Genomic DNA, 24,911 nt, shown 5'->3' with positions numbered 1-24,911 from the left:
GCGTAAACTCACATGCTCCTATGCTCTCACTTTCACACCCACATGTGCCCACACACTGATGCCTGCTCATGTGCACATACCCACAGCACACTTACACACACGCCCACACTAACTCACACCACACACACTCATCCACACACACAGTCACGCACACGGTGCAGGAGAGTGTGCGTGGCACACTGTGTTAACAATGATCGCGCAGGCACAAGGACATCTGACAGCCTCTAGCGAGAAGTGGGGCACCAAGCCCCAGCAACCGGAGAGAGAATCGTTTTCTTTTTACAATGTGCACACTCTCCTTACATTTTGCTCTAAATGTTCCCCTTCGCCTAATTTATTTTTCTAAAGTGCCTCTATCCTCCGTTGGCCACCAAGTCGTTTACTCCTCTGCCCGTCTGTGAGCCGTGGGCATTTCGGCCCCATCTCCCAGGGCAGGGGGCTGAGGAGCAGAGAACGCTGCGCAGTCCCCAGGCCGTCAGCAGCGGCGCCTTCGGCTCAGGAGAAAGCGTGTGATGGCTTCTGGTCTGGGTTTCACTTCTACCTAGAACCAGGGATGGTCCCCTGTAAGAGGGACTGCTAGGGCTTCTGAGCCCGGAAAGGAATATTTATTGAATGCGAGAGGGAGCCTGCACTGGATTTCAAGGAACAGAAAACCTGGCTCCAACGAGCTTAAACAATGAGGAAATGTATTCTCTCGCTTCACACAAGTTCCAGGGCCCGGTGGCACGATAGTTAGGCACGTGTACGTGACTTGCCTGCTGTAGAGACACAAAGCAGCAGCCGCCACAGGGAGCCAGGAATCAAAACCTCTCCAGGTATCGGCAGCCCAGGGGAGACTGCCTGGGGACACGGAGACTCCCTGGGGACAAGGAGACTGCTTGGGACACGGTCTCCCTCCGCGGGTACGCCACCACGACCTCTGAGACAGATAGCAAAAGTGGCCCCAACCTCCACCCCTCCTGTGTCCAGCCCCTTTGTGACAGCTTTGCCGATTTCCCCGTCCCTCGAACCTGGGCTGGCCTTGCAGTTGGCTTTGGCCGCGTTGTAGGATGTTTTGAATCAAGGCCTCAGGAGGCTTTGCAGGCTTCGGCTCTCACTCCTGGGACCCTCCCCAGCCACCGTGAGAGCAGGCCCAGGCTGGCCTGCAAGACACAACAGATACACGGCTCAGGCACACACGTCGGGTGCACTGGCTGAACGCCAGATCCCCCCCTTCTGAGGCAGAGTCGCCTAGCTGGTCCATGGCTGACACACATGCACGAGAAATTCCAAAAATGTACCAGAAGAACTGCTTGGCCACATTACTGATCCATAGAAAATGTTTTGAAAATCATGGTTTAAACCACTAAGTTTCGGGGTGTTTGTTATGCAGCAAAAGCTAGCTGATGCATGAGTATTCTAGACAATAGAAAGGGGGAAACAGCAGTGGCGGGCAGGCTCCTTCCATTTAAGGGCTCTTTAAGGAAATTTCAGCCGTCCCTTCTGCTCACATCCCGTGGGCCAGGATTCAGTCACATGGCCATACCAAGTTGCAAAGGACACTGGGAAATGTCTTTTTTTTTTTCTGTCTCCAGGTTTAAAAATATCAGAGTCCTACTTAAAAGGGAGGGAGAACGGATCTTGGGGAATAACTGGCTATCTCCAGCACAGAGGTTCAGATGAGACATTGCTGGGAGGGCTTCCTGAAAGAAGAGGCAGGGTTTGGCCGGGTCCTGAGAGCCAACTCCAGTGAAGGGGCTGCCAGCTAAGCAGGAGGACGTTCAGCCTCTCCGGGAAGGTTCCCTGAGCCCTCTAGGGGCTTGACCTTGGGCCCAGGCGGGCCGAGAAACCCCTCTTCCCCGAAGGCCCTGGCCAGGGCGGACGGCAAAGAGTGGAAAAACCTCTCCTGGAAATCTCTGCCGATGAAGACGTAGAGGAAGGGGTTGAGGCAGCTATTGACGCAGCCCAAGGAGAAGGCGGCCCAAAGGAAGAGCAGCACCTGGGGGTCCGGGGCCTTCTGCGTCTCCTTGAAGCGCTCCAGCTGGACCAGGAGCCCCACGTTGACCGGGAACCAGCAGGTGAAAAAGGTGCTGACCAGCGCCAGCAGCAGCCTCCTCAGCCGGCCGGCGTGCTGCCAGCCCTCCCGCCGCAGCCTGGCCCGGAGGAGGTGTGCGCAGGCGCCGATGACCGCCAGGGGCGTCAGGAAGCCCAGGACGAAGTGAGCGACGGTCAGCGCCGCGTGCCTCTTCCACGCCCAGGGGGCTCTCCGGCCCCAGACGCTCCTCGTCGAAGTCGAAGTAGCAGTAGACGCAGTTCTCGATCTTCTTGGTGGCCCGGTACTTCAGGTGCGGGGAGCAGGCCACGGCGGCCAGGAGCCACACGCCGGCCGCCAGCCAGTGCGCCCGCCGCACGGTGCGGTGGTTTCGGGCCCAGATGGGGTGGAGGACGGAGACCCAGCGGTCCACGGAGATGAGGGCCAGGAGGCAGATGCTGGCGAAGAAATTGAGGGCCAGGAAGGCCTGGTGGAGCCTGCAGGCCCACGTGTCGAGGCGCCACTCGCCCGCGTTCACGGCGTGGATGGAGACGGGCAGGGACAGGGAGACGGTGAAGTCGGCCAGGGCCAGGTTGAAGAACCAGACGGTGGTGACCGTGCGCGCCATGCGGAAGGCGGTCATCCAGAGGACCAGCCCGTTGCCCGCGACGCCCACCACGAAGGAGACCGACAGGACGGCCACGGTCGCCAGGCGGAGACAGCCCACCTCCACGGGCCGGCAAGCCAGCGTCGTGTTCATCCTCCTGGAACGGGAACACCCCCGCGTCAGCGCCGCCAGCGGCCTCCTGCTAGAGCCCGGCGTCCCCTCTGAGAGCTCGGGCATGCATCCTCCCGTTCCGGAAGATATTACCAAGCGCGTGTCACGGGGATGGCATTCTCGGTGCTGAAGCTATGCCGTGTAACAAAACAGGCCCTTTTTGGAACTTACCTCCTAGTGGGGGAAACTAGACAGGAAGCGGAACAAAGGGTTTAGGTGGTCACAAGTGCTGCGGCAAACAAGACAAGGTAAAGTAGAAGCTCCTGACTTTGGGCGATGTCAGAATAGCTTGGTCAGGGAAGTGGATTTGGCTCAACGGATAGAGCGTCCACCCACCACATGGGAGGTCCAGGGTTCAAACCCAGGGCCTCCTGATCCACGTGGTGAGCTGGCCCATGCGCAGTGCTGATGCGCGCAAGGAGTGCCCTGCCACGCAGGGGTGTCCCCCGTGTAGGGGAGCCCCACATGCAAGGAGTGTACCCCTTAGGGAGAGCTGCCCAGTGCAAAAGAAAGTGCAGCCCGCCCAGGAGTGGGGCCGCCCACACAGAGAGGTGACTGCAGCAAGATGACGCAACCAAAAAGAGACAGATTCCCGGTGCCGCTGACAAGAATACAAGTGGACACAGAAAAACACACAGCAAAGGGACACAGAGAGCAGACAACTAAGGGGCGGGGGAGGGGAGAGAAATAAAATAAAAAATAAATAAATCTAAAAAAAAATAGCTTGGTCAAATTATAAAACAGATAATAATTATAACACATGGATAAAATATTTAAAATTAAACCCTTATTTGAGGACAGCAGAGAGTGATCAAAATCAGGCAGAAACAGCAGGGGAGGCTGCCCGTGAAAGAGGAATGGCAAAAGGTCATACTTGTGACTTTGCTTCGCATGAGGGTACAATGCAATTTCAACAGCTCCAGCAGCAGAAACCTGCAGAATGCACTGGCTTGAGGAGAGAGGACAGATCAAACCTGGACGATCAGCCCAAAAAAGCTGTGGGAGGAAGAGAGCCACAGAGAAGGAAACCCTCCAAATCTGAATATAAAACCCATCCACCCAAATCCTTGGCTGACTAACCCGTGCAATTTCAGGGGAGACCCCAGGAGGTGAAAAGCAACACCTGGAATTGGAAAGAACTGAGCAGAGATTTCAGCTGCTGCCCAGCGTAGGGAAGACAGAGTTTGGAGTTGGAGCCAACTTAACTACCTGCTAGAACAAAAATCACACTTCAGAGGAATATTACAAAATACAGCATCTCTACAATATATCATCCAGAGTGTCCAGGATCCGCTTAAAAACTACTAGACATGTACAGTAACAGGAAACTATGAGCCACAATCAAGAAAAAAATAGCAGTCAATAGAAACCAACTCTGAGATAACATGGCTATTGCAACATGTAAAGATTTTAAAGCACCTAATTCCGAGATGTTGAAGGACGAAAAGGACGTCCTTCACATAATTAATGAACAGATGGGGAAATTAGCAGGAAAAAGAAACTATATTAAACAGAGCTAACTGGAAATTCTAGCACTGAAAAATATAATTTAGTAAAAATGTCACTGGATGGACTTCACAGAAGACTGGAAATGAAATCAGTGTAACTGAAGATGGATACAATAGAAATTGTATCTATCTGAGAACAAAGAAAAAAATGAAAGAAAATGAAGAGATATTCTGAGACCTGTGGAACAATATCAGCCAGTCTACTCTGCAAGACTTTGATGTTTTAGGAGAGGAAAAAAGAATGGATAGATAAGAATTTGCAGAAATAATGGCCCAAAATTTACCAAATATGGTGAAAGACACTAACTGCATTATGGAGTCAAGAATCTCCCCCAGAGCAGAATAAATACAAAGAAAATCACACCCAGGTACACTGGAGTCCAACTGTTGAAATCCAGAGATGAAGTAATCTTGATAACAGATGGTGATGATAATGGCACATTTCAGTTATAAGCAATGGCACTGAGTTGTATATCTGAATGTGGTTAAAGGAGGGAGTTTTAGGCTGTATATATGTTACTAGAGTACAAATTTTTTTAAAAAGAGAAAAAAATCTTGGAAGCAGCCAGAGAAATATGGTGCATTACGTAACGATAGGAAAGTCTGCTGACTTCTCAGAAACAGAGGAGTCCGTGAGACAGTGGAACGTCTTTAACACGCTGAGAGAAGACGTAAAAATCCTGTCAACCCAGAATTCCATAACCTGCGAAAATATTCTTCAAGAATGCTGGTAAAGTAAGCATATTTTCAGATAAGGCAAAGCTGCAAGAATTTCCTGCCAGCAGAAGTGCATCACAAGAAACACTAAAGGAAGTTCTTCAGGCTGAAAGGAAATGACCCCAGGTAGACACTCAGGTCTACAAGAAGGAATGCAGGTCATCAGAAAAATAAATTTAAAAAGTCAAGACAGGGGGAATTGGGAGTGTGGGGGTTGAGACAGGAAGGGGACGCTTGTAATACTCAATAGTGTGGCCAAGGAAGACCTCACTAAGAAGGTGATATTTGGAGGAAATGAAGGTGACTCAAGCAAGTGGGCGCCCACCTACCACATGGGAGGTCCCAGGTTTGGTTCCTGGTGCCTCCTAAAGAAAATGAGCAAGACAGAAAGCTGACACAATGAGATGACACAACAAAGAGACACAGTGAGGAAAACACAATGAGAGACACAACCAGTAGAAGTGGAGGTGGTGCAAGCAATTCTGTGCCTCCTTCCCACATGGGATGGTCCTGGGTTTGGTTCTCGGAGCCTCCTTAAAAAAAGAAGACAACAAGTACACAACAAACAGATACAGAGAGCAGACAGCAAGCACAAACGACTAAGGGGGGGAGGGATAAATAAATAAAAATAAATCTTTAAAAACAAAAGAAGGTGACATTTGGGCAAATACTGGAAGGAGGTGAGAAAGCGAGTCCTGTGTATAGCTGGAGGAAGGGCATGGCAGGCAGCCCGTGCAAAGGTCCTGTGGTAGGAATGTGCTTGGTGTGTGCAAGGAAGAAAAGAGAGGCGAGTGTGGCTGGAGAAGAGCAAGTGATAGGGGTGCAGGGTGGGAGGCGAGGTTCCGGGGGGGACAGACCCAGATTATACGGGGGCTTGTGGGCTGCGGTGACGACTCCCACAGCTTTTCCTCTGAGTGATGTGGGAGCCGTAGGAGAGCCTTGAGCAGAGGAGGGACAAGAGCCCATCTAGGTTTTGACAATCACAGTGGCTTCTGGGTTGAGACCAGGCTGAGGAGGGCTGGGATGGAAGCAGGAGGGAAGCGAGAAATCTGCTGCGATCATCCCAGTTAGCAGCTGGCCCCGACCAGCGGAAGAAGGGAGGAGGAGCGGATTCTGGATGCGTATGGAAGGCGGAGCTGACCAGCTCTGCTGAGGGGGTCAGAGGTCAGAGTGCAAGAAAGAGCGAGGTCAGACGTGGCTCCAAGGCTGTTGGGGTTCTGGGAGGTGGGGTCGCTGTCAACTGCGATGGTGTAGCAGTTTGATATGGCTATGAGTTCCAAAATAGATATTGGATTATGTTTGTCATCTGATCTGTACCTGGGCATGACTGAGCTGTGATTAGGGCTTTGATTGGGCCACATTGTTAGGGCCACGGCAAAGGACAGAGATGGGGGGTTTTTATGTTGGAGTTTTGTTGTTGGAGTTTGATGCTGAAGACTTAAGCTGGAGCCCTGGGATTAAGCTCACAAAGGAAAGAGAAGCCAGCCCCAGGAAGGAAGGAACCTTGAAGCCAGAGAAAAGCAAGACCCTGGAGCGTAGGAGCCCAGCAAGCCTGAGCCCTCGCGGCCGTCGGCAGCCGTCTTGCTCCACACAGACTTTGGTGAGGGAAGGAACTTATGCTGTATGGCCTGGCATCTGTAAGCTCCTACCCCAAATAAATACCCTTTGTAAAAATCAACCCGTTTCTGGTACTTTGCATCAGCACCCCTTTGGCTGGCTGATACAGATGGGGAAGGCGGTGGGGGGCGGGTTTGGGTTCAGTGGGGAGCTCAGGGTTGGACACTCGGGTTTGAGGAGCCCGTTAGACGTGCACGGGGAGAGGTCAGGTAGGCAGGTGGGTGTGCGAGACGCCAGGGGGCTCCCGAGGACGTAGATGCTCTGCAGCCAGCAGCCTTCTGGCGTTGGAGAGAGAGAACGTGAGCTTAGACATCAGGCGGACCTGGGGGGAATTCGAGTTCAGCCGCTGGCTGGCTCCGTGACCTCGGGCAAGGAGCACGCCCTCTCTGAGCTGGGATTGCTAATTTGAGATGGGGGTAACAGAACCCTTGAATGGCCCTCTCTCCTTCTTCCCCACCTCCGATTCATCGGTTTCGCCTCCGAGGAGTCTCTCGCACGTGCCGGCTTCTGCCCGCCGCCCGGCCCCTTTGCTTCAAGCCTCGTGCCCTGCAAGCCATTCCCACCCTCCAGCCGGACGAGCCTCCAAGAGGGCAAATCTGAAAACCCTCTCTTAGTTGCTCATTGCTCTTGGGGTAAATACAAGTCCCACCCCCCAGGCGCCCCTTGCGCCTCCTCCCCCTCGCTCATGCCTTTCCAGCCTCTGCCCTCCGCCCGTGCTCCCCCGCGGGGACTGGGCGCTCCCCCCTCCCCGCCCTTCTGCTGCATTTTCAAGTTCATCCTTGAGATCGCAGCTCAAATTTCACTACCTCCTTCAGAAAGGCTCCTCTGACGACCCCGACTGAAGCAGAGCCCCTGGAGAGACCTCCTTGCCACCAGCGGATGCTTACGGCAGCCGCCGCACCCACACTTGTTGGAGTGTGTGGTACACAGCCACCTCCCCAGGAGGCTCTGGGCTCCAGGAGGGCAGGCTGGCGCCCGGCTCTTTCGCCAGCCCCTGGCCCAAGGTGGATGCCCAGACGCCGCTGGTGAATGAATTACGAGGAGGATGGAGCCAAGAGAACAAGCTCTGCCTTGTCACTGGAAGTGAATTCATTCATTTTGTCTCAAGATATTCACCGAGTCCCTGCCGTACGCCAGGCACTCTCCTCGGAACTGGGGCTACAGAAGTGGCGAGAATACTTAAAAATTCCTGCCCCGCTGGCGCTGTCCCAAGGCCGTGGGAGGAGGTGGCGCTCCAGAACGGTCAGCTTCTGCTGCCACCTCTTTTTGCTTGCCCCAGGAGCACCTCCTTCCCAAGGCCCCACCCCCACAAGCTCCCTGAGACCCCTCCCAGCAAACCCCAGCCTCATGTCACCGTCACCGTGTCCTGTGTCCAAGGGTCAGGCCGAGGGAGCTCTGTCTGTCTCGGCGTCTATCCCGAGCAGCTGCCAGCCTGGAGCCCAGTTCAAGGATGGAGGTGGGGGGCACGGCCGGAAGCCAGCAGTGAGCTTGGGAGCTGATAAGGGTCCAGGAAAAGGTCTTGAGCAAAAGTCGCGGTGGCCCAGAGATGGATATCAGAGGCAGCGAGGCATCATCAGATGTGGGCTTGATAGGCACGGGGGGCTGGGAACTTGGGGGGCTAAAGAGGAGAAAGGTTCCGGGGAGAATCTTTTGCCGCCCTATTCCAATCCATCTATCTTGCATCCCTGCCCCAGCTCAGGAAAGGACTCTGCTTCCTTAAGCACCTTCTATCGGCCTGAGATCGAATCCTTGTTCGACCTCTTTTGAGCTGTGTGACTTTGGGCAAGTTACCTAACTACTCTGTGCCTCAGCTTCTGTATCTGTAAGATAGGGCCAATCATAACTTTGTCTCAGGGTGAACGTTAGCAATGATGAATACAGGACATGGATTTTATTTATGTTGCTGTTCAGGTTGGGGGTGCAGTTTTGCCTTCCCTAACTTAGAAACACACACACGGGACTCTCTCACGGGTGGGATGAGGTGATGTACATTCTGTGCTTGGAATCGTGGCTGACACAGAATTGGTGATTTCTAAGCACCTGTCAAGTAAGTAAATAACAAATGATTCTCAAGCACAAGTTTGCATATTAATGGTGAAGTTTTCCACAGTCCTTGGGTAGGTGGGGACCAAGTCATGAGTTTTTTCATTATGCCAGATATAGCCATTTATTCCCCATTTTTTGTTCACCTTCTCTCTTGGTGCAGACACTGCTAGCTGGCTATTCAATACCCATTCTTCTTCTTCTTCCTTTCTTCTCCTTCTCCTTCTTTTTTAAGATTTATTTATTTATTTCCCCCCCCACCCTGCTGTTTTTGCTGTCTGTGTCCATTCACTGTGTGATCTTCTGTATCATTTCTTTTTGTCTTCTCTTTTTCACTTCTCCTCTAGGATTCACTGAGATTCAATTCTGGGGACCTCTGATGTGGAGAGAGGTTCCCTGTCAATTGCACCACCTCAGTTGCTGGTCTCTGCTGTGTTTCACCTTGACTCTTCCCTTCGTCTCTTTCGTTGCATCGTCATCTTGCTGCGTGACTCACTTGTGTGAGCACTCAGTCACGACACTGGCACTGCCTTGCCGTGTGGGCACGCTTTCTCTTCTTCTTTTTCATAGGAGGCCCCGGGGATTGAACCCGGGTCCTCCCATATGGTAGGTGGAGGCCTATCACTTGAGCCACATCTGCTTCCCCCTGCTTATTCTTATGATCAAAACTTCTGTTTGTTTCAAGTTGCAATGTACCCAGATAGAAATATCTGCTTTCCCGAATTCACTTGCAGGTAGCAGTGGCCACCTGATACTGTTCTGGCCAGCCACCTGCAAGCTGAGGGTTTCTGGGAAAGCATTTGTTTTCTTTAATACAGGCACCATATTTTCCTCCTTCTTACCCCTTCCTTCTTTTTCTGCTTGGAATACAGTAAAAAAGGCTGTGGGTTCAGCAGCCATCTTGGGACCATGAGGACATAAGCATAATAAAGAAGACCTACAGACTCAAGATGGGTGTATCAGTCAGCCAAAGGGGTGCTGATACAAAATACCAGAAACTGGTTGGTTTTTATAAAGGGTATTTATGTGGGGTAGGAGCTTACAGATACTAGGCCATAAAGCACAAATTACTTCCCTCACCAAAGTCTATTTGGAGCAAGACGGCTGCCGACGTCTGCGAGGGCTCAGGCTTCCTGGGTTCCTACGTTCCTGGGGCTTGCTTTTCTCTGGCTTCAAGGTTCCTTCCTTCCTGGGGCTGGCTTCTCTTTCCTCTGCGTGCTGACTTCCTGGGGCTCCAGCTTAAGTCTTCAGCATCAAACTCCAACATCAAAACTTCAACATCAGGAACTCTCAACTCTGTCCTTTGCCATGCTTTTTACCTGTGAGTCCCTATCCTACAAGGGGCAGGGACTCAATGCCCTAATGACGTGGCCCAATTAAAACCCTAACCATAACTCGATCAGGCCCAAGTACATATCAGATTACAAACATAATCCAATATCTATTTTTGGAATTCATAACCATATCAAACTGCTATACTCCACCTTCTGAATTCCACAAGGAGACTACAATATTCGAAAAAACCCTAAATCAGTAACAATGCAAGTACTAAATCATATCACAATCAATTTAAAGAAATACAGTTTGTCTTGGGGCAAAGTCCTGTCTGCTATAGACCTCTGAAACTTACAAAACAATTTCTCTTTTTCCAATACACAAATGGACAGACATAGGATAAACATTTTCATTATAATAAGGAGAAATCAGGAGGGGAAACATGAGTCATGGGTCCTCTACAGTTCAGCAAACCTGCAGGGCATCCTCCATTCGATTTCAGTCTGAGAGTCATTCTTAAGATGATGGTTTCTTCTCCTTGGGACCAGATGGGGACCCACCCTTTCCACATTCTTGTCCATTGGCCATTTTCTTGGTTCCACCCTCATCAAGCATTTAGGTGTCAACCAAGCTCTAGACCTCTCCCTCCAAGAGTGTTGGGGTGCTTGCCACACCTCACCCAATCCTTGGGTTAGAGTCTTAACCCCCCTAGTACAGTGATGTGAAGACAACATTCCCCCTAACCTTTGGCATACGGGCTCAACCCTCTCAGAGCAACAAGTTGACTCCCTGGCCTTCCTTAACCTTTAGGGAACAGTTTCACCCCTCTCAGACCTGTGGGGTGCTGACCTTAATTGCCCTAATCCTTGGGGAATGTGCCCCACCTTCTCTGTACCTTGGGGCAGCAAAACTCTCCCAGAACATTGGACAGGAACATTTACCCTCTTCAACTGCTGGGGTAAACTCACCCTCTCTGTACACATGGGTGGGGTTCCTCTCTTGGCCCAAGGTGATGTCCTAATTCCAGATCTCAGCTTCCATGGTTTTCCTCTTAAAGCTGTTTCTCCTTCAATCTCTCCTTTCCATGTCCTTTTTATTCCAGGCTGACGGTGGTTTTGTTCATACAGCTCTCTCAAAACCCTTGTTGATTTGGCATGCAGGAAGCAGGGGTCCAAGCCATCAGACAGTGAGACTTTCCACGAGTCTTTCCAACATAACTGCATCTTCCTCCTGATTTACCAGTTCCAAGTTTAGTTAAGTCCTCCAATTGTGCACTTTCACCTGGGAGCCTGATTCCAAAGGCTTGGAATTTTCAGAATCAGTTTCTGTTTTCTTTGTGCCCAGCAGTTCAGTTCTCAGCTTATTTCACTTGTCTAGCATTTTGCTATAAGCTGCAAGCAGAAGCCAAGCCACATTCTCCAGGTTTACTTTGGAAATTTCTTCAGCTAAATGCCCAGCTCGCCATTTTCAAATTCTGCCTTCCATAAAACGCCAGGAGTTAATCTTGCTAAGTTCTCTGCAACTTTAAAACACCGATCGCCTTCCCTCCAGTTTCCACTAATAGTTTCACCATTTACTTCTAAGGCATCATAAAAAGTCTCTTTAGCATCCATATTGCTATCAACAGTCTCTTCAAAGGGTTCTAGGCCATTTCCATCAAGCATCTCACAATTCCTCCAAAAAATACTCCTTACCCATTTATAAAACCATTCCAGCATTTCGGTAATTGCAAAAGCACTTCCCCACTCCTCGGTACCAAATTCTATGTTAGTCAGCCAAAGAGATGCTGGTGCAAAATACCAGAAATTGGTTGATTTTTATAAAGGGTATTTATTTGGGGTAGGAGCTTACAGATACCAGGCCATAAAGCATAAGTTACTTCCCTCACCAAAGTCTATTTGGAGCAAGATGGCTGCCACCATCTGCTAGGGTTCAGGCTTCCTGGGTTCCTACGTTCCTGGGGCTTGCTTTTCTCTGGCTTCAAGGTTCCTTTCTTCCTAGGGCTGGCTTCTCTTTCCTCTGTGAGCTGACTTCCTGGGGCTCCAGCTTAAGTCTTCAGCATCAAACTCCAACATCAAAACTTCAACATCAGAAGCCTTCAACTCTGTCCTTTGCCATGCTTTTTGCCTGTGAGTCCCCACCCAAAGGGCAGGGACTCAATGCCCTAATGGCGTGGCCCAATTAAAACCCTAACCATAACTCAATCAGGCCCAGGTAGAGATAAGATTACAAACATAATCCAATATCTATTTTTGGAATTCATAACCATATCAAACTGCTACAATGGGGGAGCAGAAAGACGGAATGAGCTTGAGTTCTTGATGGCATGTGTATCCATTAGAATTGCAATTGGCTGCAAATAGAAACACAACTGCATAACCAATATGGATTATTTTTCTAGCATGAACAATAAAGCCAAAGGTAGGAAGCTGAGGATGAAAGCAGTTGCCTGGGAAGTCATCAATGACTCAGGTTCCCTCAGCTTTTTTCTTCACTATCTTTTCATCCTAATGATCATATGATGGCTGCACCACCACCAAATGGTGCACATGTGTTCCAGGCCATTAATAATAATAATAATAATAATAATAAAGAACAACAACGGCGAGTATAAGACATGCCCAATTGAGTATGCTCAGCAGACTCCACTTATAGTTCATTTGGCTAGAACTGGGCCACATGGCTACCCTAGCTGCAAGAGAGTCTGGGAGGTGAGTGTCGATAACCAGCAACATCGTCTCCTGGGATAAAATTCAAGTACTCTTTGATAAAGGAAAAAGGAAGGATGCTGTTGCGCTGCTTACCAGCCTGGGGGGACCAGTCCTAGGATTTATTACATGAGATGCATAACTTTCAATTTATTAAGCTACTATTGAGGGGGTGGGCTGTAATTTGTGACCATGTATTCCCAACTAGTCCACAACTACTCTTCTTCATACACACTGCTCCATCTGCATCACCTCCCTACTGGAAGTTCATATCAAAAGCCTAATTTATAGGCATACATATTTTTGTCCATGTCCCTATAATCATATACCAATATGCACAAAAACATGCCCATATACGCTTACGTATTTACATACTCAGATAAGAATTATTTTTATCCTTTTAAGCCAAAATGGGAGCTCATGATACATAATTTTCTGCTGCTTGCTTTTCTCCCTCAGCAGCACCTCCTGGAAATTCCTCCAGATAGTTGCTATATGTCTAATCCATTATTTTAAATGACTGCATAATAGTCCAAGTCGCTGATACATCATAATTATTTATTCAACCATTCTTCTTTCATAGGCATTGGTTTCCAGGATTGTTTTTTTTGTTTATTTGTTCGTTTTTATAGTTAGTTTTTGTTTTCCTTATAAATAATGCTGAAACCAACATTCCCATACCATATATTCTTATACACTGGTGTTTTTATTTCTATGGGAGAGAATCACAGGGCCAATAGGGAAGTGAATTTATAATTGCTGTTGCCAGATGGCTTTCCAAGAGAGATAGCACCCTCACATTTCTGCCAGCAGTGTATGAGCAGCTTTTATCTCCCATCTCCACAAGCAATAGCTGTTACTGTGTATTGTAGAGACCATGTACTTCTGGGGCTAGAAGCTTGAAAACTACATGTGATGGGTTGAACTGTGTCCCTTAAAAGATGTTGAAGTACTAACCCCCAGTACCTCAGAATGTGAGCTTATTTGTAAATAAGGCCATTAAGGATATAACTAAAGATGAGGTCACACCGGGCTTGGTGGGCCCTTAATGCAATGACTGGGTCCTTATAAGGAGAGGAGAGGAGACGCAGACCACGCAAAGAAGGCTGCGGGAGCTGCGGGAAGACTGAGGCACAGACTGGAGTGACGCATCCACCAGTCAAGGGACGCCAAGGACGGCTGGCAAACACCAGAAGCTGGAAGAGGCCAGGAAGGACGCTGCCCTACGGGTTTCAGAGGGACTGTGATTTTGGACTTCCAGCCTCCAGAGCTGTGGGCCAATACATTTCTGTTTTTGTGAGCCATCCCATTTGTGGTTCTGTGTTATGGCAGCCCCAGGAAACTCAGACACTATGTATCTACAGCTCCTTTGCCAGCTGGATTCCAACTCCATTCTTACACTGGAAGGCATTAGTATGAGATTAGAAGGTGTTCTAGTTTCCTGGCTGCTAAAATGAATGGCATTCAGCAGGTTGGCTTCAACAACAGAAATTTATTGGCTCTTGGTTTTGAGGCTAGGAGAAGCCCCAAATCAAAAAGTCATCAAGGCAGTGCTTTCTCCCAGAAGGCTGTTGCATTCTGGGGCTGCCTGCCGGTGATTCTTGGTCTTGGGCTTTTCTGTCACACGGCAATGCACGTGGTGGCCTCTCCTGGCTTCTCCCTTCTCTGGATTCTGGATTCTGTCGCCTTCCAGTTTCCGGCTGCTCCCCGTGGCTCTCTCTGTGTGCCTGGATTTCACTCCATACATAAAGGCCTCCAGTCATAGGATTAAGACCCATCCTGATACAATAAAATAAATTATAATATCATAAATTTCTAGAAGTCAGTATTTCCCCCGCCCACTGCTACACAGTATTCAATCTTTTAAAACCATAGAGCCCCGTGAAGCAATGGTGGTATTTTGATCTAATTCCCTTGTGGCACAAATTTTTTAAGAAAAATTTTTAATTCCCCAGAGTGGTTTTGTTATTATCAGTGGTGCTACAAATAACACTCTGGGCATAGAGCCTTCTTCCCTGCTGAGGGTATTTCTTGGGCCTCGATTTTCAGAAGCAGCCTCATAAGAAGAAAAGAGCTTGTCTTCGTCATGTGGGAGGACGGGACAATGATCCCACGGTGCAGGATGGAACTAGCCCTCGTCTCACTGGCCAGCATGGGTTCTACTTGCTAAAAACCTGTTTTCCTGGTTGTTCATTTGTTGTGAGGATTTTTATTTCCTGTGTGATTGAACGTCTCCCTGAAATGGTTGGTTATTCACTGCACTTCCTCTTTGGTGAATTGTCTTCAGGTCCTTCGCTCACTTGTCTCCTGGAATCCAATCGTTTCTCTTTCCCTTTGCCTGCTTGACGCGATAACATCATTCACTCTATTTCTGTCACGGAGTGCAAACTGCTTTCAAGTCTATCTCTTGACTTTTAATTTTGGTGTGAGCTGTTCTTTGTGTACAGAGGTTTTAAGTTTGAGACTGTCAAATCTGTTCCCTGAAAATGAGAAAAAAAGAAAATTTCAGTTTTTTCAAAAATTGAGGTATAATTTGTATTTAATAAAATTTACCCTTTTTAAAAGTGTACAGTTCTGTGGGTTTTGACAAATGCATGGGGTGGTATAACCATTACTACAACCAAGATACCCACAGTCACTTCACCCCCAAAATTCTTTTACCTCTTTCTATGTAAGTACTTTAAAACATAAAGACCTACAAGAATAAACACGATGCATAGAAAATTCTTCCCTCCTAGCTTTGCTCTGTTTTGAACAGAATTTTTTTCCTTCTTGACTCTTGAATGAAACCAGTTTTGGGGAAAAGGACTTGGCCCAGTGGTTAGGGCGTCTGTCTACCACCCGTGTGGAGCTGGCCCATGTGCAGTGCTGATGCGCGCAAGGAGTGCCCTGCCACGCAGGGGTGTCCCTGCGTAGGGGAGTCCCACGCGCAAGGAGTGCGCCCCGTAAGGAGAGCCACCCAGTGCGAAAGAAAGTATAGCCTGCCTAAGAATGGTGCCGCACACACGGAGAGCTGATGCAACAAGATGACGCAACCAAAAGAAACACAGATTCCCGTGCCGCTGACGACAACAGAAGCAGACAAAGAAGAAGACACAGCAGACAGACACAGAGAACAGACAATCGGGGTGGGGGGGAAGGGGAGAGAAATAAATAAATAAATCTTAAAAAAAAAAAAAAGTACCTCTCCAATCATAACTGCTGTCAACATTTAAAAAAAAAAAGAAAACAATTTTGGGGGTAAAAATGCAAACACAACAAACAACAGTAGCACACAGACCCTCTGCCACCCTTTTCCTCTCCTCAAACAATGACAACCATTAGCAGTTTTCTATCTTCTCTGGGAGGATTTTTACCTCTGCCTCTTTTCCGTTGTTGTTCATTTATTCATTTCTTTGCCAACTACAGGGAGAATCCTTCTAAGCTCCCTCTCTAGATGCAAGCACTTTACAGACATACTCTTCAGATATCCTCTCCTCTTTTTGCACTCAGCCACACCTTTGTCACGCGCTCCCCCACTGGGGCCTCAGAGCATCCAAGGGTGCTCCCCCTCCATAAGCAGAGAGAGACACGGAAACAACAATGAGCTATCACTTTTGTCTGTCCAACTTGCACAGATGAAAATGACTGATACTGCCCAGGACTGAGCAAGCAATGGGGAAACAGTTTTTCTCGCCCACAGCTGGTAGACGATGTCTGCACCTGCCTTCTAGGAAGGTGTATTGGCAAAAAAGTACCAAGAGTTTTTTGGTTTTTATTTTAGGAGGTACCAGGGATTGAACCCAGGACCTCGGACTTGGGAAGTAGACACTCAACCCTTAAGTGACATCCACTCTCCTACCAACAGTTTCTAAGAGAGCATCTGGTCTACCAACTTCACTTTGTAGACTTTATCCTTGGGTCCTACTTTCTCTAATGGGCCAAGGATATTAATAGCTGCCATTTAGGGGATGCTTCCAATTGGCCAAGGACTTAACCAAGAATCTTAAGTGGATTGGCTCATTGAGTCCTCATCGGGGATTGTATCATGTTCCTCCCAGAATCAAATCTGAAGCCATGTTCCTAGGGGTGGGAACTAATTTGCAAAGAGGACTTTTGAAGACAGTTACTAGTAAAGCTGTGGCCACACTGAACCAGGGTGTGTCTTAAGGAAGCCGTAGGACTGGTTGCCTTATAAAGAGAGGAAATTCAGAGGTGGTCACTGGGTAGAAACCAGAAGTCAGAGAAAGACGCAGGAGGAGTCAAGGACACTTCAGGCTCTGGGACAAAATCAAGACCTTGATTTTGGACTTCCAACTGCAAACGGGAGCCAATCAATTGTTGTTGTTGAACCAACCCATGTGTGGTATTTGTCATAGCAGCTCTGACCAACTAAGACAACCTAATAAGGCGTTCTCATAATCTCCATGTCACAGAGGAGGAAAAAGAGCTCAGAGAGGTTAGGTTACTTACTCAGTGTCACCCAGTCAAGCAGCGGCAGGAGTCCAATTCCTGTGGCAGCACCCCGGGCATGGTGGCAGGCTAATTTACTCGCCAGCAATGAGGGTGAAGTCTGGGTCCCTGCAGAGCTTCAGGCACATTCTCCAAATGGCGGCCAGAGAGCTCTTAAGCGAATGGCAGGTGACAGCTCTTTCTTGCTTATTATCAGCTTCCTACTGGTCTGGGAACGAAGTCCCGCCTCCTGGCGCTGACCCCGCACCCTCCGCATTCCCAGCTCCTCTCCATACAACAAACTCCACTGCAGCATTGCAACAAAGACTTACTGAGCACTGCCCTATCACGGGGGGCCGGGCTGTGAACGTGATGGTGGGGATCCCTGCCCCCACATACTTTCTAGCCAGGGGTGAAACACTGAACAGGTGAACACGTACCCATAATATTGTCACAGGTGAAAGAAATGGAGCCCATGACTGGTTGAGCAGAAAGGGCCGAGCTGGTTCAGTGGGGTCAGCAGGGGACACTTCCCTGAGGGTGGGTTTAAGCTGAGACCTTCTGGAGGATCAGCAGAAGGGGCCGCCAGGGGACAGAACGGGCCTGAGAGCGGTGTTGCTCATCGTTCTACCTCCAGCAAAGCAGGGCCTGGCGTTGGAGGCGCTCAAAAAGCCTCTGAAGGCATCTGCACACGGTGGTCACATTGTTCAGAGTTGCCGAAGGGTGGAAGCAACCCACGTGCGCACGCTGAATGGACACACAGTGTGGTCACACCTGCAGGGGCGCATTAGTCAGCCGGAGAGGGGAAGGAGGCTCTGCTCCGCGCAACAACACGGATGCACCCGAAGACACCGTGTGGCGTGCGGGAAGCGGGCACAAGCACCGACGCGGAGGAGCTGCCCGATGGGAAGGGGTTGGAACGGGCCGGTTCAGAGGCAGGTTACCAGGGCCGCGAGGGGGAGGGAATGGGCCGTGAGCACCTGGTACTGAGCTCCTGTCTGGGCGGTGGAGACGTCCCCGGGTGGGTTGCGGTGCTGTTAGCACGCCGGGGGCGCAGCCAAGAGCCCTGACCTGCGCGCACGTGGGCGTGGACGGGAGGGAAGCCTCTGCACCCCCCTCGGCCTCCCCGCTGGGGGAGGCCCCTGGGAGGAGCCAGCGAGGCCGAGCGGGACCCGGTGAATCACAAGCCCCGGCCTCGGTCGCCTCCCTGTCCTCGCGGGCCCCAAGAGGCGCGCCGCTGAGGCGCCCCGACGCGCCGCTGAGGCCCGGCCTTGGCCCCCGCTCGCTCTGCTCGGCTCTCGGCCCCGGGCCGGCTCCGCGGCGGGGCAGGCTCAGCCCCGTCAGCTCTCCGGGCTCCCTCTCGTGCCTCGCGGACACCCCCGGGCCTTGCCGCGGCCTCCCCCGCGCGGAGGGACCCGCGGGCGCCCCGCTGTCGCCCCGGTGGCCGCCGCCTCGCGCTGCCCGGCCACGGCGGGAGGCTCCCGCCTCGGGAACCTGGACCAGGACGGGCCGCTGCGCGCCTGCTGCCGGGGTCTGCGGGGCTCTGCCTCGGCCACCGGCCCTCCCGCCCTCGCGCCCCCTCTGCGGCCTGCTGAGGCCTGCAGCCGCCTGTGCGCCCCGGAAGCGTGGAAGGTGGAGGCCCCGGCGCGGTTTGGACAGCTTGAAGAAACAGAGCTAGGGGTGGCGGACTTGGCCCAGTGGTTAGGGCGTCTGTCTACCACATGGGAGGTCCGCGGTTCAAACCCCAGGCCTCCTTGACCCGTGCGCAGCTGGCCCTTGCGCAGTGCTGATGCGCGCAGGGAGTGCGGCGCCACGCAGCGGTGTCCCCCAGGTAGGGGAGCCCCACGCCAGAGGAGTGCGCCCTTGAGGAGAGCCGCCCAGCACCCAACAAAGTGCAGCCTGCCCAGGAATAGCGCAGCACACACAGAGAGCTGACACAACAAGATGACACAACAAAAAGAAACACAGGGGAACGGGAGCAAGAGATGAGATGTGGAGGCGTTTTCGGGACGTGGAGTTGTCCTGGGTGGTGCTTCACGGACAATTACGGGACATTATAGATCCCCCCAGGGCCCACTGGATGGAACGTGAGAGAGTCTGGGCTATGATGTGGACCATTGACTATGGGGTGCAGTGATGCTCAGAGATGAACTTACCAGGTGCAATGGATGTGTCATGATGATGGGAGAGAGTGTTGCTGTGGGGGGAGTGGGGGGAGTGGGGGGCGGGGGCGGTGGGGTTGAATGGGACCTCATATTTTTCATAATGTAATTTTTAAAAAAATAATAAATAATTTAAAAAAAATTAAACACACACACACACACAAAAAGAAACACAGATTCCCATGCCGCTGACAACAACAGAAGCGGACAAAGAAGACGACGCAGGGAATGGACACAGAGAACAGACAACCGGTGCGGGTGGGGGAAGAGAAATAAATAAATAAATCTTTAAAAAAAAAACGGAAACAAAAGAAACAGAACTACTGTGACTCGTGATGGAAGCAACTGTAGCAGTTGATGGGGAGACAGTGGCCGCCGGAGTTGCTGGGGGCAGGGAGAGGGAAGAGGAGATGTGATCTGGGGGCATTTTGGGGACTTGAAGTTGTCCTGAATGATACTGCAGACACAGATGTTGGACATTATGTATCTGCCATCACCCACTGAATGACTGGGGGAGAGTGTAAACTACAATGTAAACTATAATCCATGTGGTGCAGCCGAACTCCAAAATGTATTCACCAAATGCAGTGAATGGGCCACAATGATGAAAGAGGTTGTTGATGTGGGAGGGGTGGGGGAGTGGGGGAGTGGGATGTGGGGTATGCAGGAACCTGTTATATTTTTTAATGTAACATTTTTTGTGATCTCTGTATCTTAAGAAAAAATACAATTAAAAAATGATGGGGCGGGGGGGTGGGGAGTGGGGTATATGGGGACATCTTATGTTTCTTAATGTAACGTTTTGTGTGATCTATTAACTTTTAAAGAAGATAATGAAAAATAAAAGAAGAAGAAAGAACTCTTCAGGGAGCGGGTAGAGCTTGGCTGTTGAGCGCCTGCTTCCCATGTGTGAGGCCCTGGGTTCCCAGGACCACCTAAATAAATAAATAAAGTCTATTTTTTTAAAAAGAAAGAAGGAACAGTCTTTAAAGGCCCTGCTTATCCGTGGGTCCTCTGCCACCAGACCAGGGGCTAGGACACGATTTATTCCCCACCAGCCCCCCTCCTCAGCATCCAGGGCAAGGGGTTTCTAGGCCTCCGTCCCCTTACCAAAAGAATCCATGCTTCCTTTTACTTCGGCGCTAGCCCTTGGATTGATTGCTCTGGCTTCTTCTTTGGTTCTGGGTCTAGAACCCAGCCCGGGACGATGAACTTGCAGCAGTGACGGAATGTTCTGTCTGGGCCTTCCACAAACATAGAGCTACTGCAGAGTGCTTGCGGGGTAGCTGGTGGGAAGGAGAGACCGAATTCCTACTTTAATCTGTTAGTCTGAAGCTCTCGGCAGTCAGACGCAGTAATTCAGTATAACCCCTCGTGTCCAGGTCCTTTCCTGTCCACTTGGGGAGGCCGCGGGAGGTGCTGTCCCTCCAGGGCCTTTATGGGAGCAGGTCAGCGGCCAGAGCAGGGGGCTATGACGACCTGCCCACCCCAAGCGGCCCTTGGGGAGCACAAGGCTCTAAGGCCCTCCTGAGAGCAGCAGTGAATGCTGTGCTGCCCCCCAGAACCCCGGCTCTGGTCCCCAGGGGCCGCAGTGGCTCTGGTTGGTGACGTGCTGCTGCAGTGCACGAGCCCGTCTCCACACGTGGAATTCCAGTCGCTGCCCGCAGTTAGCTGAGCCTGTCCGAGAGGAATGCCCTGGACAGCCGTATTGCAGATTCCGTCCTGTCCAGTGTGGCCCCAGGATGAAGGAAACGACAGTTGCCACCCCCCCTCCTGGAGAACTGCCTGTAGGTCCCAAGCCAGCCCCCCGGGGAGCCTCTGAAATGCTCTGAGCCCTCACCTCGGCTCTAGAACAGCCCACGACGCTTCTCTCTTCCCTTCTCCTGCCCCCAGCACCCGCGCCTGCGTTTCTTACATTTTCTGTGTCCCCAGAGACCCTGGAGTCCCAGCCCCACGCTGGGCACAACAGCGACTCTTTTTTTTTTTTTAATTGAATTTCTGAGCAGCCAAGAAACTCCCCATAGTCCATAAATTGTTCCGCTTTGAGAATGTCTAATTCATAATTGCAGGTGGTTGTGGAGGGAGAAGATAACGAACCCAAGCAGCGTTCTTGTGCAGTAAAGCATTGAGCCTCACCCAAACTGAGGTCTGGCCTTGCCCTGCGCTTCCGGGAGGTGACTTCGGGGCCCCAGGACTGTCCTGCCCGAGAGAAGCCTCCTCGTTGGCCGGGGGCCACGCCAGTGGTCTGACGAGGGGACTGATGGCCTGGGGTCCTGGCATCAGCTTGACCTCCGGAGGGGCTGGAGACGAGGCCAGCAGAGCTGTCGTCACCCGCGGCTGGGCCCCTCGGCCCCAGTGAAAGCCCAGGGCTAATGCTCGGGAGAGTTCCCCGGGTTGGCAACGCGGGGCGCGTCTCACACAGTTCAGGGAGACACACACGGCCCCCGGGACGACCCTGGGAGAGCTCGACTGAACACACACCCGGTCCCTCCCCGGCCCTGCCCCGGGTGCCTCTTCCCTTGGCTGATTTTTATCTGCGTCCTTTCACTGCAATAAACCACGACCGCAGTAGAGTGGCTTTCTGTGGGTTCCACGCATCCTTCTAGCATGCTAGGATTGAGCCTGAGGGTGGCCCCAGGGGCTCTGAACTTGCAGTGGGGGACAGGAGTGAGGCGATCATGGGGACTGTTCCCTCACGTACTCCGAGGCTAAGGACAAAAGTAAATGCAAACAAATATCGGATGTGTTAGAAATTCTGAAGTTGCTTTCTGTGCTCTAGGAACAGGCAGATAAATGCATAGATGATGCACAGTGGCCACCAGGCCTCTCATTGCTAGACTGGAAAGTTACAAATATGGAAATAAGTAAGAGTAGGACGAACCCTGTGATGTTGCATTGAACTTGGAGGTGCATAGAACAAAGTGAGAAAAACAGTGTGTGTACGTGTGTGTGTGCATACATGTATTTCCTGGTTCTGTCTGCTGGGAGGGCTAGTACACCCAACTCCCAGAAATTAGTTTCTAAATACCGTTCTCCACTCAAGGGAAGGAGGGCTCTTTGGAGAAATGGGTGATTCCAGGGATGGGGCTGGAAAAATACTGGATGAGTCTGAAACAATTTTTTTGAGCCAGAAAATAAGGAAGTGAGATCAAAGCATGATGGGATATATCAAAAAGACACAGGAGGGAAGCGGATGTGGCTCAAGTGATAGGGCCTCCACCTACCATATGGGAGGACCCGGGTTCGATCCCTGGCGCCTCCTGGTGAAAAAGAAGGAGAGAAAGCGTGCCTGCACGGCAAGCCAGTGCCCCTGTGGCAAACAAGTGCCCACATGGTGCCCGCATGGCAAGCCGAGTACCCACACAGCAAGCCAAGTGCCCACGTGCAAGCCAGTGCCCACGCAAGAGAATCACACAGCAAGATGATGACGCAACAAAAGGGAGACGAAGGGGAGAGTCGAGGTGAAGCACAGAAGAGACCAGGAACTGAGGTGGTGCAATGGACAGGGAACCTCTCTCCACATGAGAGGTCCCCAGGATCGAATCCCAGTGAATCCTAGAGGAGAAAGATGAGAAGACAAAAACAGAAACAGACACAGAAGATCACACAGCGAATAGACACAGACAGCAAAAACAGCGGGGCATGGGGTTGGAGAAGATAAAAAGGACACAGGAATCAGCTTGAAGGGAACCCACTGGCCAAATCTGAGACAGTTTGACCATAAAAATAAGGAATAATCGCTATGAATTATAACCCATTGAGTAAAACCAGAATCTATGAGTCCACACTGATGTAAATAAGTGAAAGGGGGAGAAGGGAAAGGTCTTCCTTCCAGGGGAACGGTAACTAACAAAAGGGCATGGCTTGGGGGAATTTGAAAATCACTGTTCAGCCTCCCTCATAGTTGCATCCTCCAGGCAAGAATCATCAGTGGAAGGTAAAACTTGCAGGAGAAAGTTTGATGAGAAACAGTTTAGTTACGTAGTCTGGAAGTATTTCCCTACAAGAATCTTATTGAACACAAAAGGAAAATGATGACTTTGCCCTGGTGATGCTCAGCAGACCCCACCTGAACCAGGAGAGCAGAATTAGCATAGCTGTCGTGAGACACGTGGCTCTTCTTTGGGACTTCTGCCAGAAGGACCCAAGCTGAACCTAAGCGTGAGGGAACAGCAGGGAAGCTCCAGCTAAAGGACATTCAGCAAAAATAACAGGACTGTCCTCGGCAAAAATGGCAAAGTTGTGAAAGACAGAGTAAAACTAAAGAACTATCGCAGACGTGACGACGCAAGGTGACCTGGGATCCTGGCCGGTGCCTGCGGAGGACATGGCCGGCGACATGTGGGAAAGTCTGTAGATTATATCAGCGTACCGGACCAGAGTCAACGTTCCAGTTTTGATCATTATTTTTAGGAGATACACTCGAAAGTATTTAGGGGTAAAAGGGAGTCAGATCTGCCACTTATTGTCAAACTGTTTGGAAAAAGAAAGCGAGAAGGAGCAAAATGTTGGCATTTGGGGAATCTGGGTGAAAAGCTGGCGGGAATTCTTTTAGTACTCTCACAACCTTTCTACAGCTCTGAAATAATTTCAAAATAAAAATGGCAAGGGAAGCGGATGTGGCTCAAGCAGTTGGGCTCCATCTACCGTATGGGAGGTCCAGGGTTCGGTTCCCAGGGCCTCCTGGTGAAGGCGAGCTGGCCCATGTGGCAAGCTGGCCTGAGCGGAGAGCTGGCGCAGCAAGATGATGCAATAAAAAGAGACACAGAGGAGAGACAATAAGAGACGCAGCAGACCAGGGAGCTGAGGTGGTGCACGAGATTAAGAACCTCTCTCCCACTCCAGAAGGTCCCAGGATCAATCCCAGGTGACTCCTAAGAGAAGACAAGGAGACACAGAAGAATGCACAGCGAATGGACAGAGAGAGCAGACAATGGGGGAGGGAGAAATAAATAAATAAATCTTTTACTTTTAAATGGCAAAACAAATTTGATGGTAGTATCACATACATGTAGAAAAGTGCCCAAATCTTCCGCAGCCAGCTTGATAAATTTCTACAAACTGAACACAGCTGAGAACCCAACAGCTGTATCAGGAAGCAGAACGTCTTCTGTGCCCAGAGGACCTCCCACAGCCCAGTCAGTGCTCCCCCTGCAGACTTAACCGCCCTCCTGGTATTTAACAGCATGTATTGCTTCTCCTCTGGGTGAACTTTAAATATGGAAGCATACAGCATTTACTCCTTAGGATCTGTCTGCTTTCACTCAGTCTTACATTGGTGAGATTCATCCTTACTCTTGGGTGTAGTTGGAGGCCATCCTTTTTCATTGCTGTATAGTACTCCACTTGGTGGAAATACCACCCTTGGCCTATTCTGCTGTCACTTGAGTATTTAGGTAGTTTTCACTTTGGGGGTACTACAAATAATGCTGCTACAAACATTTAAATATATACATTTCTGCTCATCAGTAGACATACTTTTATTTTTATTTTTATTTTATTTTTTTTAAAGATTTACTTATTTATTTAATTCCCCAGGTTGTCTGTTCTCGGTGTCTATTTGCTGCGTCTTGTTTCTTTGTCCGCTTCTGTTGTCAGCGGCACGGGAATTGTGGGCGGCGCCATTCCTGGACAGGCTGCGCTTTCTTTTGCGCTGGGCGG

The 24,911-nt window shown here is 50.5% G+C and overlaps 1 protein-coding gene across 1 annotated transcript; it reads right to left on the bottom strand.

Annotated features, from left to right (window-relative positions):
- Window positions 1-1,634: 1,634 nt before the first annotated feature.
- On the bottom strand, window positions 1,635-3,129 carry GPR32 (G protein-coupled receptor 32). The gene is given in 2 exon segments (XM_004485301.4): window positions 1,635-2,222; window positions 2,224-3,129. Coding segments are annotated over 2 exon segments (1,110 nt in total). The 5' UTR covers window positions 2,856-3,129; the 3' UTR covers window positions 1,635-1,744.
- Between the last annotated feature and the right edge of the window lie 21,782 nt (window positions 3,130-24,911).

Source organism: Dasypus novemcinctus, chromosome 18 (genome assembly GCF_030445035.2).
Source record: "Dasypus novemcinctus isolate mDasNov1 chromosome 18, mDasNov1.1.hap2, whole genome shotgun sequence".
Lineage (NCBI taxonomy): Eukaryota > Metazoa > Chordata > Mammalia > Cingulata > Dasypodidae > Dasypus > Dasypus novemcinctus.
Note: the sequence above shows the minus strand (reverse complement) of the source record. Positions and strands in the feature narration are given on the sequence as shown.